This window comes from Medicago sativa, chromosome 5, assembly GCF_051527215.1.
Source record: "Medicago sativa cultivar Bolivia chromosome 5, Bolivia_mono, whole genome shotgun sequence".
Lineage (NCBI taxonomy): Eukaryota > Viridiplantae > Streptophyta > Magnoliopsida > Fabales > Fabaceae > Medicago > Medicago sativa.
Window position 1 is genome coordinate 70560059 of NC_140753.1, and position 13638 is coordinate 70573696.

At 30.3% G+C, this 13638-nt stretch overlaps 2 protein-coding genes and 1 pseudogene across 5 annotated transcripts; 2 read left to right on the forward strand and 1 right to left on the reverse strand.

Annotated features, from left to right (window-relative positions):
• Positions 1–2827: 2827 nt before the first annotated feature.
• Positions 2828–6342, forward strand: LOC146924534 (Fe(3+) dicitrate transport system permease). The gene is made up of 3 exons (XM_085710637.1): positions 2828–3142; positions 4674–5001; positions 5980–6342. The coding sequence occupies exons 1-3, from the start codon at positions 2995–2997 to the stop codon at positions 6176–6178; spliced, it is 675 nt and encodes a 224-aa protein (XP_085566763.1). The 5' UTR covers positions 2828–2994; the 3' UTR covers positions 6179–6342.
• A 2433-nt stretch (positions 6343–8775) lies between these two features.
• On the reverse strand, positions 8776–11362 carry LOC146924535 (uncharacterized). 4 transcript variants are annotated; one of them, XR_015010974.1, is made up of 7 exons: positions 10962–11362; positions 10787–10855; positions 10563–10713; positions 10414–10454; positions 10205–10314; positions 9547–9771; positions 8776–9024 (listed from the first exon to the last, which is right to left on the reverse strand). XR_015010974.1 is itself a non-coding variant. In XM_085710945.1 (6 exons), exons 1-6 carry the CDS (start codon positions 11030–11032, stop codon positions 9746–9748), a joined length of 468 nt encoding a protein of 155 aa, XP_085567071.1. In that variant the 5' UTR covers positions 11033–11362; the 3' UTR covers positions 8913–9745. The 4 variants fall into 4 exon arrangements, 2 of the variants coding, with proteins under 2 accessions (XP_085567071.1, XP_085567070.1); XR_015010973.1 differs by having other exon boundaries at positions 8896–9024; positions 9547–9766; positions 10962–11149; XM_085710945.1 differs by having other exon boundaries at positions 8913–9771.
• A 1278-nt stretch (positions 11363–12640) lies between these two features.
• On the forward strand, positions 12641–13301 carry LOC146924536 (glutathione S-transferase T2-like; annotated as a pseudogene).
• Positions 13302–13638: the final 337 nt, after the last annotated feature.

Here is a 13638-nt window from a genome sequence, read left to right on the forward strand (position 1 = left end):
ATCTAAACGAAAAGTCATGGATGAATAAATTCTATATCTATTTATTCTATATTTTTTTTTTGGCCGGACGTCTATTTATTCTATTCTATTCTATATAATATACATATGAACCCTTCCATAATATATATCCCACACACACGAATTCTTTAAAGGGAAGCACTTACGCATTGCATTATATTGTCACTTTCCTTACACCACCAAAAAAATTGTCACTTTCACCGTAACTATTTGTGACATGTTATGTCAATTTGTATTTTTTTTTCCTCTGAAATTAACATTCTAAAAGTAATATGCTATAAATATTTTTCTTCAAAAATAAAGTTTTTAAACAAACATATTAAACATATAAAATTCACTTTTCCCAAAAAGAAGTTATTGACTTTTAACTTTTTGTGGTTAAAATCAAGGGTTAATTATGTTTCTAGTCCCTATAAAATAGCGACCTTGTAAGTTTAGTCCTTACTTAATTTTAATAGCATTTTTAGTACCTAATTTTGTTTTTTTGCCCTGAGTATTAGTCCCTACTCAATTCAAATTTGTTTAATTTATGCTTAAACTCTTAAATTTTTGAACAATTGTTTGCAGACATGTTTAGAACATTACTAAAAGTTCCTCCGCAAAAAATTATAGCAAAATTTGATTTCTACATCCAGATTTTATTACTTTTTATCTTTAACTTTTGTCGTTTTAAAAAATTCATATTTAATTCATTTCATGTCTGAAAATTCTAAATTTTAGTAAACGAACCTTTCATAGTGTTCTAATCTTGTCTCAAAAAAATCGTTCAAAAATTGAAGAGTTTAAGGATAATTAATCAAACTTTGTTTTAGCAGGGACTAAAATTATAAGTAAATTTTTTTTTATAGGGACTAAAAATGCTATTAAAATTAAGTAAGGACTAAACTTACAAGATCGCTATTTTATAGGGACTAGAAACATAATTAACCCTAAAATCAAATAACTCAAATCTAGCTTTTAATCCTAATCACCGATGGGGCTAATACTCTTGTGTACTCTCGTGCAACGCACGGGGAGAAATTTAATTATCAATATACAGAGTATTTTTTATATATACTAGTTTGTTAGTCCTAATATAAAATACAATTAATCCTAAACAACATATATGTATTATTAAAATACATTATAAAATGTTAACTGTGTTTCTTTGTTGCTCTCTCTGTTTGATTTTGCATAGTATGTAATTTTTGGTGGTGGTCGGGTTTGAACCTCAGACCTTGCATATATTATGCATTGTCCATACCAACTGAACTTAGCTCACGAGGACACATAGTAAGTAATTATTTGTACTTTTATTTCTCTCAAACACATCTTGTGGTTCGAAAAAACTTTTGCCTGATCATTTTATATTTCATTTTAGTTTGTTAAAAAAAATCATTGAATTTAATATCATTGTAATAAAAACACACATTGTTGGTCTCATGTTTTTTTTTTAAAGAAGAGTGCACAATTCCAATATAACTTTAACTGATAATGGTATTAAGGATAATTTCATAATTTGCAACATTTTTTTATATCTTTTACGGTAGTTGTGTATATATAAATTAAATTCACATTAAAATAGCTATTATAAGTTTGTAAAACCTAGTTCAATTGACAATATTGAAATCGCTATAACTTTATACATAAGGAAAAAAATTGATTAAGAAACCAAAAGAAATAACTTTGTATAAAAAATGGATGCAAGTATATTACATTGGCAAAAATAGATGGAGTAAAAAATTTGTTTAACAAATGTCTTTGCAACAACCTTTATTTTTTTTTTCTTTCTAAGGTGGGAAGATGGTGCATCAAATCAATGCCTTTGCTACAACACCTATTAACAAGACCCAATTTATAATAAAATAATGAATTTTTTAAAACACTAAAATGGAGGAGTCAGACTTCAAATCGTGATCACAACGTTCAACTTTACAATTTCTGAGGAGTTAGAACTTTTGCACACACTATGTATTCTTTAATAAAGAGAGCTTATACCATACACTCGTTTCCTAAATCAGTAAATTTAAAATTATTTTTATAAAATAAAAAGTTATTTGTCAACTTTTTTTTAGCAAGTTATTTGTCAACTTTTATATTCTAAAAAATATGGTTTCACAAGAGCCCTTAAAAAAAAATCATTTCATAAGAGAAAATAATGTTTCCTTGTTTATAAAAATCATACTAATTTTTTTACATTTTACTGTAAAAAATTATAAATATTCATTGTTATGAATAATAAAATTAAAAAAAATAAATTTTATTTCATCGACATTTTTGGTAATTATAATCTAGGTTAAATTACGTCAGATCTCTTTTAAGTTATTCTAAATAACAAGTTGATTTTTTAAGTTTTTTTGGTACCAATTACATGCTTTAAGTTATTTAATTGCAACAAGTTAGTCACTTAAGTATTTTTTTTTTATTACCACGTAGATCCTTTAAGATATTTAATTGTTACTTTTAAACTCCACATAACTTACATTTTCAAAACTTGAAATACCGATAAATTGTTGCGGTTAAATAACTTAAATGACGTAATTGGTATGAAAAAAATCTTAAAAATCAACTTATTATAATTAATTAACTTAAAAAACTTAACACATACGAACAAACTTAAAATTTAAAATCAATTTATTACAATTAAATAACTTAAAAACCTCAAGCGTAATTTAACCTAAAATTTGATTATTATATTCGTAAATAATAATTTAAAAAAAAAATCTTCTTCAAAAAAAAATAATTTTAAAAAAAAAACCATTTAAATATTAATTTAAAGATTTGTGTAATTAATCCATAAAGTAACCATTAACATAACCCCACATTTTTCGTCTCCTCCATTTCAACCAGATTCACCTCTCACCTTCATTTTCTCCACTACATTTCTCTTCCAATTTCTTGCTAATGTAGCAACCCTTTTGAATCCTCTATCAAAATTCACAATTGGGTTTCCTTTTCATAGATCCTACCCAAAAAAGTTTCATTTTTTTCTTACCAATGAATAGTTTCACCGCCGAAGATCTGTCCACAATCGGAGGAATCGCCACCGTATCGATTCTCCATTCATTCATTCCCACACACTGGCTTCCTTTTTCCATCGTGGGTCGTGCTCAGAAATGGACCCTTTCCAGAACCCTCTTTGTTAGTATGTGATTATTCTTCTCTTCATTTAGATCCATTTTTTCATTTTTGCTTGTTTGGTTATTTGTTTTCATGGTTATTGATTAGTTTTATCATGTATGTTTAATTTCTCAGTGATTTGAACAAGTTGTGTTAAAATGGTAGTGTTATTTATTATAGGATTTCATTTGTGTATAATGACCGTGTAAAACTTTTTTTGCACGTGCATTTAATCAAAGTTTTAGTTTTTATAAGATGATTTGCTGCACGTGTAAAGTTTTACATTGTCGGTGCAGGGTAATTAAACACTTTTTATTATAATGGAAAAATATTGAAGCTTTAGTTTGTGGGTCTTAAATAATTACGGATGTGAGATTGAAGAGGGTGGAGAAAAAGTAGTTTATGTGCATTAGATTTGGGTGTAGGAACAATTTAATTGAAGTGCTTATCAATAAGTGTTTATGTATAAGTTATTTATATAACAAAAGATAATGGGCTAGTTTGAATTGACTTATTTGAGCTTTTCTATTGACATAAACACTTGTGAGACTGTTTCGAAGAATTTATTAAAAAAGCTTATGGCATGTTCTTAAGTTGTTTCCAGCTTATTTTCTTATACTACTCTCCAAGATAGCTTATGAAAACAGTTTATTCTTTACAACTTACAAGAAAACAAGTTTGCTTTATTGTTATGTTTTGTTATAGAAACATCTTATACATAAGAGCTTAACATGATAAGTATTTATACTGTAAGCTGAAAATTAAGCTATTAATCCAAACAGAGCTGAAATAAGTTAAATTGCTTTCATATAAGCTATAATTAAGTTGTTTATAAGTGCTTATGTATAATCTATTTTTATGACAAAAAACTAACTATAAGCTATAAGTTAATTTTATTAGCTATCCTGGAGAGCTTGAGGAAATAAGCTGAGAACATCTTATGGTCATGTCACTAAATGAACTGAAAATATGTATTGATTATTTTGTTCATTATTCATAAGTCGTTTCCATAAGCTCTCTCTCAAACAGTCTCATAAATAAATGTTTATGACAGTAGATAAACTCAAATAAGTCAATGGTTCTATATGTATTGTTTTTTTTTTTTTGGTAGTGCCTTTATGTATTGTTTGTACAACAATACAACTTAACTTAAAAAACTACTACTATCATTTAAATACTTGCTAATAACAGAAAAAATAACAGTTTTGACAGTTACTAGCTAAAAATGGTGAGTACATATTTTCTGAATAAGATACAGCTATGGAAAATCATGTCTATTTGGATTTCTGTGGAAAATCCTTAACGTATGTTTGAACCTAAAGTATCTGTACAATTCCTCTAAAATAACATTTGCAACTAGAGTTGTTATTATTTGTAAGAAGCATCTATTCAGTAGCAAAATGTAGACTAGTGTGCAAGTATTTGAGCAGTTACATATGAGTTGAACTGGCCCACCGTTCATTTTACTAATAGAACAGCAATTAATTATTTACATCCATGTTTCCTTTGAACTGGCCCACAGTTCGTTTTTAACTTTGTTTGTTTTCTTCATGCAGCTGCATTTGGAGCAATTTTGCATGTAATATCCACTTCACTGCTTGGTATAACAGCAATTACGATGGCTAACACCATTGCTGGTGAAGAAACGGTGCATAAGCTTGCTTCACTTTTGCTCGTATTTCTCGGTGGTATGTATATTATATTGTTTCTTATGGGAAAAGGTGGCCATAGTCATTCGCACAACCAACCCATGGAGAAAATGGCTGTAGCCGGCCTTATTCTTGTTCCTGCATTGTCTCCTTGTGCTACAACACTTCCGGTATTTCTTGCTGTTGGAAATTCATCTTCCATGATGGTGCTCGCCATCATCGTGCTGCTACTCAGGTATTAAGATTATTTTTACTGCTGCTTTTTGGTGCTTCTTTTTCGAAGGTGCAAACTTGCTTCTGCTTTCGTGTGCAAATGCAGTGGTTTCCTTTCTTGGTTATCAAGATTATATTTTGGAACACTGCGTCGGTAGTTATCAAGAATGGACATTCTGAATCGTTGGTTATCATTATCAGCAATGAATTACGAAAATGCCCTTTAGAAATGTCTCACGTCAGGATCATGAAATGTGACTTGACCATCAGGACATGAATATGCAATTCAAACTTAAACTGAGTAGTTGAATCAAATGACATTGTACAAGTAATTCACATTAAACAGGATAATATTCCTAAAATCCTCTCAGGAAATGAGCAAAAAATTTATTAATAATTTCATGGTCGCCACTCGCATGTTCTTTGATTTAATTCAACCAGTTGAATAAGCAGATTGAACATAGTTTTGAACAGATATTAACTACAGTTGAGCTAGATACCTCTTACTATTTTTGCATAATTCTAGTTAGTTGATTAGAACATTTATCTCGAGATTCCTGATTTCTGTCTTGCATTTGAATTTTGAATGCTGTTTTGTATAGATGCTTAATTTTGAAGCCTGAAATTCCTTCTTATGCTCTGTTGATGCTAGTTTGGTTTTAGAGGCCTGTTTTGATTGACTTATTTGAGCTTATTTGTTGGCATAAGCACTTGTGAGACTGTTTGGGAGAACTTAGGGAACCAGCTAATGACATGCCAATGAGCTGTTTTCAGCTTATTTCTATATGTTCTCCAAGATAGGTTAAGAAAACAGTGCATCGTTTATATAAAAACAGTTTGACTTTATTTTATCATTTGTTATAAGAATCATTTAAACATAAGCATTTATATGATAAGCGGTTATTCATCCAAACATGCGCTAGATGCCAAATTAGTTTGTACAAGTTTTTGTTTGGGGATTTTCTACTGTTTACTAAGCTTTAACACATTGCATCTACAGCACAATTTCCGTGATGACTTCACTAGTAGCATTGTCATTTTATGGGGCCAGTCAGCTGAAGTTTCATTGGGTGGAGCGGTACGACAAACTTCTTGTTGGTTCAGTACTGTGTTTAGTAGGAGTGTTAACCCTAATGTTTCATGATCATGATCATCATAATCATGGAGAAGTAGCTTCTGTTGGAGAGCACTTGCATTGAATGATTATGTCCTTGTGAGAGTATATAAATATCTTTTAATTTGACACTTTTGAGGATTGTCACGGTATTGTTTCTATTTTGTATGAAACAAAATGTTATCTACAGAAATGATCATCTTGATGTAGTTAAAGTTGGAGTAAACTTAGTTTACCATGTGAAGATAATGATGTTGTTCAGTTTTTTTTACAGAAATGTTGTTATCTACAGAAATGATCATCTTGTCAAAAAATGGTTGTTCAAATAACATTGCTCTTTATCTTTTATGTCAGGAGTTAGTTGAGTGATAACTAAAAATCGTGGAAAAGTTTTTGGATTTGCATGCAGAATTGAGATTGAAATTGTGAATTGGAAAATCTATTTTCAAATTGTGAATAAGATTTTGTTAGACGATGAATATCCAATACAAATATTTCATAGTTTGCAGTACAAATGATTAGTGTCTATAAATAGGCTTTGAGGTAGTTAATTGTACTTAACTTTCTTGTTTGTAACTTCCATGGATGTCATTTTCATAACTGGTATCAAAACAAATATAATATCCACCTTGAAATTGTCTTATGTTGATTATCTTTTCTCAGTTTTATTTCTTTTTTTCAGTTTATCAATTTCGATTGTTTCTCATTTGTTCTTCATTTCATGTTAGTGATCCATTTTTCTCTTTCAGTTTCGACCACTTCCGTTTTGTTTTTCTTTTCACATTTCTTTGTTGTTTGAATTTCTTGCAATTCATCATTTGTAGATCTGATTCTTATGATTTCGGGTTTTCTTTATTCCGTTTTGCCATTGCGATTATGTTTTCATTGCAATTTAGTTCTCGTCATTTCCCCCAGATTCTATGGTTTTCCAATGTGATTCTAGTTCCTCGACTCTGATTTTTTCTTCACTGTTTCGATGACGATTCTGTCACTTGTGTCAATCATTATTTTTTTTTCTTAATTCCATAGATTCATCATGTCCGCTTCTTGATTTTTTTTGTTCTCATTTGTTGATCGAGTTCCGATATGAATTGATTTTGAATCAATTTTCTACCATCTTTTTTCAGAAATATCTTTCATCAATTTTCTTCTTGTTATTGGATTTGAGATCATGTCTAACTTCACATGGTGTATTGATGATTGATGATTTTCGAGTTTGATCTCTACTCTGTTTCTGTTTGAGGTTTCGATCTTAGCGTTTAGGATGTGAGTGTTTAAAGGTGTAATCTTGGTTGAAGTGTGCAATTTCCGGTAACAATTGAAATAGCTCAAGAGCCACAATTGAAAAGAAGCATTAACTAAAAAAGATATCCAAAATAAGCATCATCAAATAAGAGAAATCAAACCGTTATTTTTTTTTTAAGGTCAAACTAACCCATCAAAACTGACATCGAAGAGAATTGAACCATTACTTTAAAAGGAGGGAAATTGAAATAGCTCAAGAATGGAAAGTACCATCATCGACGAGCAAACAATTTTGAGCCGGATGTCACTTCACGGGAGTGCCAATTGTCGCAGCCTAGAATGAAGCTGAAGAGCCACCCAAAGAGAAAAGAAAAGCTATGCCACCCACACAATATTTTAGAGAAATATTTTAGAAAAATGATATTTGTATAACTACTTTTTAACAATTTTTGTGATAATTTTTCTTTCATACTCATATTATGTTTTTACTTTCACTCTCTATTACTTCGGTTTCTGTTTTGATATCTACTTTTCTTTGTAAATATTTCCGTATCAATATCTATTTTTTCTTGTAAATTTATGGTTATCCTAAAAATTGTCAAATAAATAGTTGTTCAAATAACACATCTCATATTTTATAATCTCTTTTCTCAATTTATCTCCCATCCAACTAGGATGTAGTGCAAGTGTATGTTTGGATATAGTGCAAGTGTATGTTGGGTTCCACGGTCACAATATTAATTTTGATTATGTAAAATTAATGGACTAAAAATGAGTTTAAACTTGAAAGTAAAATGATTTCTGATTGGATATATTCATGTAAAAAAGAGTTCAACTATAACTTTATGCATAAAAATCAATTCTAAACAAAAGCTACACACTCTAACTTCAAGTAAAATTAATTTTGAAGACAAAATCAATTCTACTTGAAAGGAACCAAACACGTCAAAATCTTTCTTCACACTCCAAATTTAATTTTGACCCCTTTAAAAATAGAATCAAATATACACGAAGTTTGATATTATTTAAAGTTTGTCAAAATCACAATGATCTATCGTAATTTTACAAAAACTACTCGAAAATCTCAAGCTACATAGTGTGGCTTTCAAAAATCACACAAGTCACCATTTTTGACAAACTCATTGTAATAAAAAAAAATCCATGTAGAAAATAACAAAAATAATTTGTTGCTGATTTGGGTTCTTTGTAAAAGTAAAGTTAATTAATTCTAATTTTTTGAAGTGTTGTATTTGCATCTGGCTTTCTTTTGACGTGGAGCTTTCTGATGACATTATTTGCTATGTCTTGTAAAGGTGTATCACGTTGTTGTATTGTTTGAAGCATTTGATGACAGTTCTTCTATATTACACAAGCTAAAAACAAAGAAATTAGCGAATTGTTGTGTCAAGTATAGTATTGTAATGAATGTTTGAATCAATAAAATTTGTCATTTAGAGATTATATTCATTAACAATCTGGACAAGAAAGTCTAACCATACTTTATCAGGTACACATTTTGCAGGAAAGGCCATAAATAAATTCAAATCTACCAATTTTATTGAACACCATTTACAAAAAACAAACAAATCTTTCATTCAACCCTTTGCATCCTTTATTGATGGTGTTGATCACCTCCACCCATAGCAACCAAAAAGAATATGACAACAAATAGATCAACATCTCTACCTTCAAACACAAAAATAAGAAAATTAATATCAAATATAAAAGAATAAACATAAGTATGAGAGGAAAAAACTCAACCCTGTATATTAAAATATTTTATTCTTGTTATGAAAAAATTGTAGTTGTAGAGACAACATAATATTGTAATAGAATCTTTTCTTAACAAGTAAAAGGTTCACACTCCAAATCAACACAAGCTGAATGAGTTTGAGTACCCTTAAACTAACATTTATGATGGTTAAACTATTTTTCGGCTTCAGAAAATAGAAACACAAGTGGAATAAGCAGGAAATGACATAAAAATTGAAGGAATGATGAGTGTTGACAGTCATTCCAAAGTGTGTTTAAGGTGGTGTGGAACTAAATCAATTTTATTAGGAACTAAATCAATTTTATTAGGCATCATCTTAACACATTGAAGATTAAAGTCATAATCTTCGAAATCAAATATTGGATTTTAAAAAATATTGTGTCAATTGAGTTCAAAAAAACAAAATCATCATCATAAGATAAAAACTTTCTTACTGTGATTTTGACATAGATGTCATTTTCAATGGCTTCGATGGTTTGTTTAGTGGATATCCTCACACTTCAAACACTCATAATCAAGGAAATCACAGTCGATGTATTGTTGAATTAATCTGGTCGATATATTGTTGAATTACTCTAGAAACCACTTCTCCAGGAAATCCCATACTGATGAAGTGGTCAAAACACCTTGGTGTTAGATGGACCTGCAAATGAGCTTACCTTCAAGGAAAGGAAAATATAGGTCAGTATCTAAGAGACTCCATTTCTGTTCAGAATCAAATTTCTAGATGCATTTAGTTTAATGATGCATGTGATTATACATTAGATTTAAAATAAACCATCATTTCAATAACTATATAAATAAGAAACTTCATTCAAGAGGAACTAGCTTCAGTGAAATCAGAAATCAAAACAGAAACACGTATTATTATACATATAAAACACATTCTCAATTCTCAAAGCTTCTTTTTCTGCAATGACCTGATAGATTAGTCAATTTTTTGGTTTATCACTTTTAGTTGATTGTCTATTCCTTAAGTCAGCGGCCTACATGCATTATCTTTAACTTCCAGGAAATTGGTCTGCTTGTTTTGTAATATTAACCTGCTCATAAAGATAACTTCCGAAAAGAAAAATGTGCATAATATGTTACCTCTGGAGACCCAGCAGTAATAGTCTGTCCATTTGAAACAGTTATGAAAGCTCTCGATCTCAAGCTCATCGATTCCAATCAATGTCACTCTCCAGACCAGAATCGTCACCCTGCAATAATGGTTACATGATTATCACAGAAATATACAAAACAATTACGAAAAGCAAGAAAAAAAAATGTGATCTTGAAATTTGGTAAGTAAAACATACCATTTTTTATCTCTCAACTTTGCAAAGTAGAGATCTTTGGGCTGCTCAAGCACATAAGCAAAAAGATTAGCATCAGATACAGCTAACTGATTATGGAAGAAGAAAGATGAGATGAAAACACAGAATCATATCAGTGGAAACTTTCTTACCGAAATTACACATGATGTTATTTTGAGATGGCGGCTTGCATGGTTTGATGGTGGATATGCTCCCACCATCAAACACTCATAATCGAGGAAATTACGGTGGATTGAATCAAAAACAAACCAACAAAGATCAATGAAGTGAATCTGCATCGACCTGTATAAAAAAGAAGTTAGGATTTAAAATAAAAAGAAGAATAAACTTGGCAAAATAAGAATAAAAGACTAACCTTTGAAGGAAAGAACACCACGACGGCAGTAATGTTCCGGTGTGAAGCTCCGGTGGCGGTGGTGTTGTCCTGTTACGGTGTTGGAATAAACAGAAGAAAATACATGAATTTCAGTTCAGTACAGTACATGCATGAAGTATCACGACAAGAGTAAAGAAAAAAAAGGAAATCTTACCATGGTGGAGAAGGGTGTTTTCCGGCACGGTGGTCGCCGGGAAATAAAGTTAGTGATTTTGAAGCGAACATTAAGGTGTGAAAAATGAACTTAGAAGATATGAGAAAGAAAGAGGTTAGGTGAATGTTGTAGAGGAGGAAGAGAGGAATCAAATGATGATGGTTTTATGGAAAATGGAGGCAGTAACAGTAAGAGGGTGATGGATGGAGTGACAAGTGAAGAAGAGAGACAACTGTGTGAAAAAGAAGAAATGACAAGTTGCAGGCGGTGGGGGTGGAAGAAGGGAGTAGGTGTGGAATTGTGTTGAGGTGAGTCGTATTTAAAGCCAAGTTTTATGGATTTGGATCATCTCCTTCCTCTCGTAGATCGTTCAGAGAGAAGATCAAGAGAAAGATAGAAACAAATTATGAAATGAGGGAGAAGGAAAGATCGAGAGAAAACAGAGGATCAAATTTATATTATATTTTTTTTTTATATTATTTTTTTTTGACGATTTTTTATTACGTTAATAAGTGCTCTTAGATTACTTTAAAAATATGAAAATAGAAAGTTCAATGAATATACAATTTATTTTTTGAGGGAATGAATGTACAATTTTTAAAGTTTAATGAAACATAACACTCAATTTTTAAAATTTCAATGTAATAAATGCAATACTTTTAAGATAAAATTTTCTCATTATCAAGTGTATTATGAGCATTTGTTAAAATTTCCTTTGTTTTATGTTTTTAGTGTTAACTCATTGGTTTATAAGGGAAGGGGAATCGAGTTCAGATAATCGAATTCGGGTTCTCTTGAACAATTTGTCGTGTAAGCTATTCGAGCCCAATTGCTTAATTCACATAGATTAAATTTAAAGAAAGTTGTATCTTCTCTTTTCTTCACACTATTTTACCCTCCTAATTTTTTATAATCTAATAGTTAAAAATTTACTACCTTAAATGAATATAAATTGAGAATTTAAGTTTGAAGTCAACCTTTATATCTATAATATGATGTCTTTAGCAATTAAGTTATACTCACAATGACGACATTTTACCATCTTTATGGTACAAACAAACCTCTTCAACAACAAAAATTATGGTACACAAACAATTGATAATTGATTAGCCTATTTAACATGTGATGTTTTTTTAATGAAAACATGTGTGCGTTTTCGTCGGTAAATTTGGAGTTCGGGTATGCTCTATTTAGGCTAAGCTCCATTTACTCCATTTAGGGTTTAGATGCAAGACATGTGACAAAAAAATATCTAACAGTTGAGATTTTAAATTAAAAAAAAAATAAAAGGTTGTTGTGATATGAGAGAAGAAGGGAACATGATTTTGTTTGTTATTATTATGTATTTTTATTAAACAAATATCTGTTTTTTAATTTAAAATTTCAACCGTTAGATATTTTTTTCCCACATGTCTTGCATCCAAACCCTAAATGGAGTAAATGGAGCTTAGCCTAAATGGAGCATACCCGAACTCGAAAATTTGAGTTTCAAGTGGAATTTGTTTAATCCATTTACAAAAAAAAATTAATTAAATAAAGTTTAATTTGAAATTCACAATTTCTCTTGAGTTTTTGTTAAAATTTTAGTTTAAATTTTTTAATTAATGTTTACAACTTTATTTTAATTTCATATATGTATTTTAAACGTACCGTATCCTATATTTTTCAATAACTGACGTATCGCCGTATGTGATCGCGGGCAGTTGTGAGAGAAAGAGCTTAGTCAATTAAAATCTCGATTTCATCGAATAAGTGGTCCCGTTCAAAAATTTGTCAGGTGTTACAATTCAGCTATTAATGAAAAGAAAAGTGGGACCACAGAGAATGACATCATGGATATTGCACATGCTTTTTTTCTTCTCAAGATGATGGTGCACCATTCAATCTTGAGTATGCATGGAGAATTGGAGATTGTTGAAAGATGAACCTAAATGGAAGGGAGCATCGATTGGCACATCTTCTAAAAGAACAAAAACTCTTACTATTGGGAAATACTCTTCATCACCAAACCCAGAGACACCTTCAAGTTATGAATTTAATTCAACATTTCCAATGGAGCGTCCAATGGAGCAAAAGACGGCAAAAAGGAAGGCAAAGGCAAAAGTAAATGCAAGTCCGGCTGAAACATCTTCTAAGGTCGTGCATGATACAATGGATAAAAGAGTGGTAGCCATGGAAAAACTCGCACAACTTAAGGAGGAAGAAAACATTTTAAAGAAGGAGAAGATGGAGTTTAAGGCAATGCAAGTCATCATGTCAGACACATCCACGATGAATGAGAGCCAACGTCAAGTTCATGAAAAATATTGTAATAAGCTTAAAGAAAAATATGGATTTTAGTTAAGATGAAATGTTGTAGTACTGTTAAAATAAATGCTAAATCTTCCGACAGAATAGGTCCCGAAACCTTCCCGGCTTGTATTTCCAATTTTCCTCTCATGTTGATATCTTTCTCTTTCTTCTGTGTATTTTGTAAAAGCATGATTTTGATTGGTTGGTGTTCATTCGGGATAACGTCGGGATGATTTCATTCCCTTTAAATAGCACAGCTCTAAAATTTAATATTATGTAGTATGAATTTTAGTCAAACTAGCCGTTATTCAAACTAGCCTTTAGTATTGTTATAAAAATTTAAATTTTATTTTATTTTATTTTCATATTAATATTAATTTAAAAT

What these genes read in the sequence shown, in the direction of transcription:
- LOC146924535 (XM_085710944.1), bottom strand. Translation starts at nt 11,032, where the DNA reads ATGTTCGCTTCAAAATCACTAACTTTATTTCCCGGCGACCACCGTGCC. An exon ending in AAACACCCTTCTCCACCATG is followed by an intron (nt 10,856 to 10,961) that starts GTAAGATTTCCT and finishes ACACCGTAACAG; the next exon opens with GACAACACCACCGCCACCGG. An exon ending in TAACATCATGTGTAATTTCG is followed by an intron (nt 10,455 to 10,562) that starts GTAAGAAAGTTT and finishes GTGCTTGAGCAG; the next exon opens with CCCAAAGATCTCTACTTTGC.
- LOC146924534 (XM_085710637.1), top strand. Translation starts at nt 2,995, where the DNA reads ATGAATAGTTTCACCGCCGAAGATCTGTCCACAATCGGAGGAATCGCC. An exon ending in TTCCAGAACCCTCTTTGTTA is followed by an intron (nt 3,143 to 4,673) that starts GTATGTGATTAT and finishes TTCTTCATGCAG; the next exon opens with CTGCATTTGGAGCAATTTTG. An exon ending in ATCATCGTGCTGCTACTCAG is followed by an intron (nt 5,002 to 5,979) that starts GTATTAAGATTA and finishes TTGCATCTACAG; the next exon opens with CACAATTTCCGTGATGACTT.